This window comes from Gossypium hirsutum, chromosome D07 (assembly GCF_007990345.1).
Source record: "Gossypium hirsutum isolate 1008001.06 chromosome D07, Gossypium_hirsutum_v2.1, whole genome shotgun sequence".
Taxonomy (NCBI): Eukaryota; Viridiplantae; Streptophyta; class Magnoliopsida; order Malvales; family Malvaceae; genus Gossypium; species Gossypium hirsutum.
This window is the reverse complement of record NC_053443.1, coordinates 2,595,466-2,599,696: the sequence shown is the minus strand read 5'-3', so window position 1 is coordinate 2,599,696 and position 4,231 is coordinate 2,595,466. Positions and strand designations below refer to the sequence as shown.

At 36.2% G+C, this 4,231-nt stretch overlaps 1 protein-coding gene across 1 annotated transcript; it reads left to right on the top strand.

The window, feature by feature from the left end:
- The first annotated feature begins 948 nt into the window (after window positions 1-948).
- LOC107953869 (zinc finger CCCH domain-containing protein 23) lies at window positions 949-2,320 on the top strand. Its single transcript, XM_016889308.2, has one exon. It carries the CDS (start codon window positions 997-999, stop codon window positions 2,080-2,082), a length of 1,086 nt encoding a protein of 361 aa, XP_016744797.1. The 5' UTR covers window positions 949-996; the 3' UTR covers window positions 2,083-2,320.
- Window positions 2,321-4,231: the final 1,911 nt, after the last annotated feature.

Sequence of the window (4,231 nt, the reverse complement as noted above, 5' to 3'; positions counted from 1 at the left end):
ATTATCAAGTTGCATAAAACAAAATCAAAAGCAAAACAAGGGGACCATCCAGACAAACCAAACAATCGATTGAACCTATGATTTTCGAGAACAAAGGAAGTGGTTCCAAAGGGACAACCAAATGCCGACAACTGAAATTTTGGGTTGGGTCAGTGATTGCATAAAACAAAATCAAAAGCAAAACAAGGGGACCATCCAGACAAACCAAACAATCGATTGAACCTATGATTTTCGAGAACAAAGGAAGTGGTTCCAAAGGGACAACCAAATGCCGACAACTGAAATTTTGGGTTGGGTCAGTGATTAACAAGATCCCAAAGTCGAGGTGAGGTAAGCCCAGTCCATGGAAAGGGATTTGAATCGGGTCACAGACCTAAGGGGTAATCTAGAAAAGATATCGAAAAGGGTATTTTGGGGTAATGAAAATGAGGAAGCCATGGTTCTCAACTTTCTTCCTGAACAAGAAGAATTCATTCAAGGGTTTTAATTGTGTTTCTTTTTGGGTGTCTGGTTTTTTGAAAGTTAGTAGGGTTGATTTGTTATTTTTGAAAGTTGAGTGACTGTTGGTTAATTTACCCTTATATATATTTTGGGTTCGAAATAACGTGATGGTCGGTTAAATGCCAGGTCATTTTTCTGTTACATTTGTAACGAAAAATGATTAGTAAGATTAATTTATTATTTTTTGAAAATTTAGTGACTGAATTAAAATTAGAGTGACTGTTTTGTCAACTGCATCAAAGTTGAGTGACTGTTAGTATAATTTACCCAACAATAAACACAAAATAAATAAATAAATAAAATCTCATATATCTTCTTTTTTTTGGTTAAATAAAGTCTTAAATAAATTTAATCTCAGTAATATATAAATTACAATATAAAATAACTCAACCATGATTAACGGGAAACAACTAGGGGTTAGAAAAGCAGTTTGTATTAAAAGGGAACCGTCCTCTCCCAAAAAGTTAGAATAGCAGAACGAAGGATGTCCAAAATATGATGATCAGAAAGCCCATTACACGATCCTTCCCCACCGTCAATATCCCCGACTGGGAAACGTTAAATGATTCGGCGGATAACTTTCCGGCCGTCGGCTTTAACTGCAATGCACCCTGCAGCCCTTGTCCCGTCGAATACCTTGCGGCGCTCCGCCGTTACCTCCCCTCGAACGATCTGGAGCTCGACACCCTTCTCGACGACTCCGACGTACACATCATCGATGCATTCTCGTGCGACCATTTCCGTATGTACGAGTTCAAGGTGAGGAGGTGTGCTCGTGGCAGGTCGCATGACTGGACCGCGTGTCCGTACGCCCACCCAGGGGAGAGGGCTCGGCGGAGGGATCCGAGAAAGTTCCATTACTCTGGATCCGCTTGCCCGGATTTCCGCAAAGGAAACTGTAAAAAAGGCGATTCGTGTGAGTTCGCTCATGGCGTGTTTGAGTGTTGGCTCCACCCAACTCGTTACCGGACTCAGCCATGCAAGGACGGTACTTGTTGTAAACGGAGGGTTTGTTTTTTTGCTCACACGCCGGAGCAACTACGGGTCTTACCCCAGCAGAGTCCGAGAGGGAATGGGTCCGGGTCCGGGTCCGGGTCAAGTGATATGGATTACTTTGGCTCGCCTATCCGCTATCGTTTAGACTATGTTTCTTCACCAACTTCCATTTTGGCTTCGCCTCCAATATCTCCACCTTCTGACTCACCACCTACGTCGCCGAGCGGCTCATTTAACTCGGTAAGTGAACTCACCTCTTCCGTACGTAATCTACAGTTTGGTAAAGCTAAAATGGGAACTACTTGTTCTCGGGGATCATGTTTTGTTTCTCCAAGGAGCTCCATGCTCCGACCCGGCTCTCCTCTCACTCCAACTCGTACACCGACTCGGTCCGGACTCAGTAAGTTTGAGCTCTGGGAAAGCAATAATGCGTTTGACGAACCTGCAATGGAGAGAGTGGAATCCGGGAGAGACTTGAGGACAAGGATGTACGCTAAGCTGAGTGAGGAAAATTCTCTTGACCTTCTTGATCCTACCGGGTCGGGTCCTGATGTTGGGTGGGTATCGGAGTTGGTCGGATATTGATGGTGATTTTGATTTGGGTAATTTGCATTGTAAATAGAAGGCGGCGAAAAAGTGATCGGGAAAAAAAGTTTTATTTTGCGGTGGTGGTGCCACCGTTTTTTCTTTGTTAATTTTCTGGGGAAAACAAAAATGGAAAATCGGAACTCTTTGTATAGAGATTTGTTTGTCATTTTGTCTCGTATATTATCTCTTTACTTTCTTTAATCAATGTAATATATTTCTTCATCTTTTTACTAAATTTGCTTCTCTTGGATTGCTGTTGAAAGGAAAACTATTTTCCCATTAAACAAACATAATTTGGTGTTCAAGTTTATTTCTTTTTAATGCGAAATTTATGTCAATCATTTCTTGTTATTACATAATTTGATCAACTTAAATCTAGTTGCTAAATTTAATGGGACACTTGAATCAATCAATTAAACCAAAAATCATCACGAAATATTGTATTTAGGCTGTCGATCCAAGTTTAATCAGAGAAGATGAGCGGATATAAAACATAACATTGGTCACTGGAGTCATCCAAACAATCGATCAAATAGGATTTTCTTGGCCATTATTCAAAATAGTATTCAATATCATGCAAATTACTAAACAAGTATTAGTGAACCATTCTCGAGACATATCAGTCCATATTTTGAGACCTATAATCTTTGGAGTATTTACTTGCATGCTCGGTTTGGTCAGACTTAAGTATGATATTATTATATTTTATATTTGTCTCAGTCCAATTCAACCCAAAAATAAGCCTAAAATTTAATTCAAAGCTTCCTATATTTTTAAACGGTTAATATAAGCTACATATTATTTAAAATTATTTGTAAAATATTAAAATATTTTTAAATTAATATTTAATAATTTTATATATTTTTCACATATTAAAATTATATATATATGCATATTAAGATTTTTAATGTCTACATTATAGTATTATATATTAATATATATTTAATTTTTGTATATGTTATAAATTACATAATATAATATATTAGAAACTTAGAAATGAGTCGAGATGGGCTTGGGCCTTGAATGTTCGAGCTTGACCCATATTTTAAATGACCTTTTTTTTATCTAAGCTCATTTTTCAAGCCTAATATTTTTGTCCAAACTTTTCCCAAATTTCAGATAGGACTTTAGGCTTAGACAAGTAACCCGACCCATAAATAGGTCTACTTGCATGTCTCGAGAGTTAGCCCCCATGTCTTAAGGCATGCATACTATGTCTTTAGACATACACTTGGAAATGCATGTTTTAGGCAAACATGCTCTTTTTGTCTTGAGACAAAGCCTTAAAGTATAGAAAATTGGCATTTCAAGTCGTGCAATCACCTAAATATGTTAGACACTAAACTAATACAAATATCAAGTTATACATATCAAATCAAGTCCATACCTATAATATCATGCTTAAAAACACATTAAATCAAAATCAGGACTCCAAAGTAAATGAAAGAGTCATATTTCCATATTCATAACATCAATTCTCATTTATACAATTGAAACAATAACAACATAAGAGTTCGAAAGGCTTCAAGAATATATCAAAATACCAAAGGATAAAACATTGAGGATCTCTAATACAAAAAAAAAATCTTAAAAGACAAGTTTAGTGACCTAATTACATGCCACAACTAATAGAAAAGTTGAAAAACCATCATAGCTCAATTGATTTTGCTGAGAACTCTTGGAACAATATTGCTTACCCATAAAAACTACATTCAAGCTTCCTATAACCTGCGCACGGAACAAAAATCTACATGTTAAGCTTTCCTCAAAGCTTAGTGGTCTATATCCAATTTACAACAAAACTTTATGGTAAAGCTAAATTGAAAGAATACTAGACATATATCAACTACATCATATAAACACCACTTAACATTTTACCAAAATCATTTAAAACATCATACATGGTAAGCGTACATAATAAGACTACATTACAATCATATGCTACATGAAAACATTTTGCATATTTAGTCTTATCACACAACATTAACTAGCATAACCATCTAATAATAAATTCTCATTCTAAAGTAAATTAGCAATTCCTTGTTAAAGTTAGCCCTAATTAACTGAACTTGGAAATGTACCGTGTATGCGGATATCCACCTAGTTCTTTGAAAACGAATAAATATGTAAATACATATAATGAATC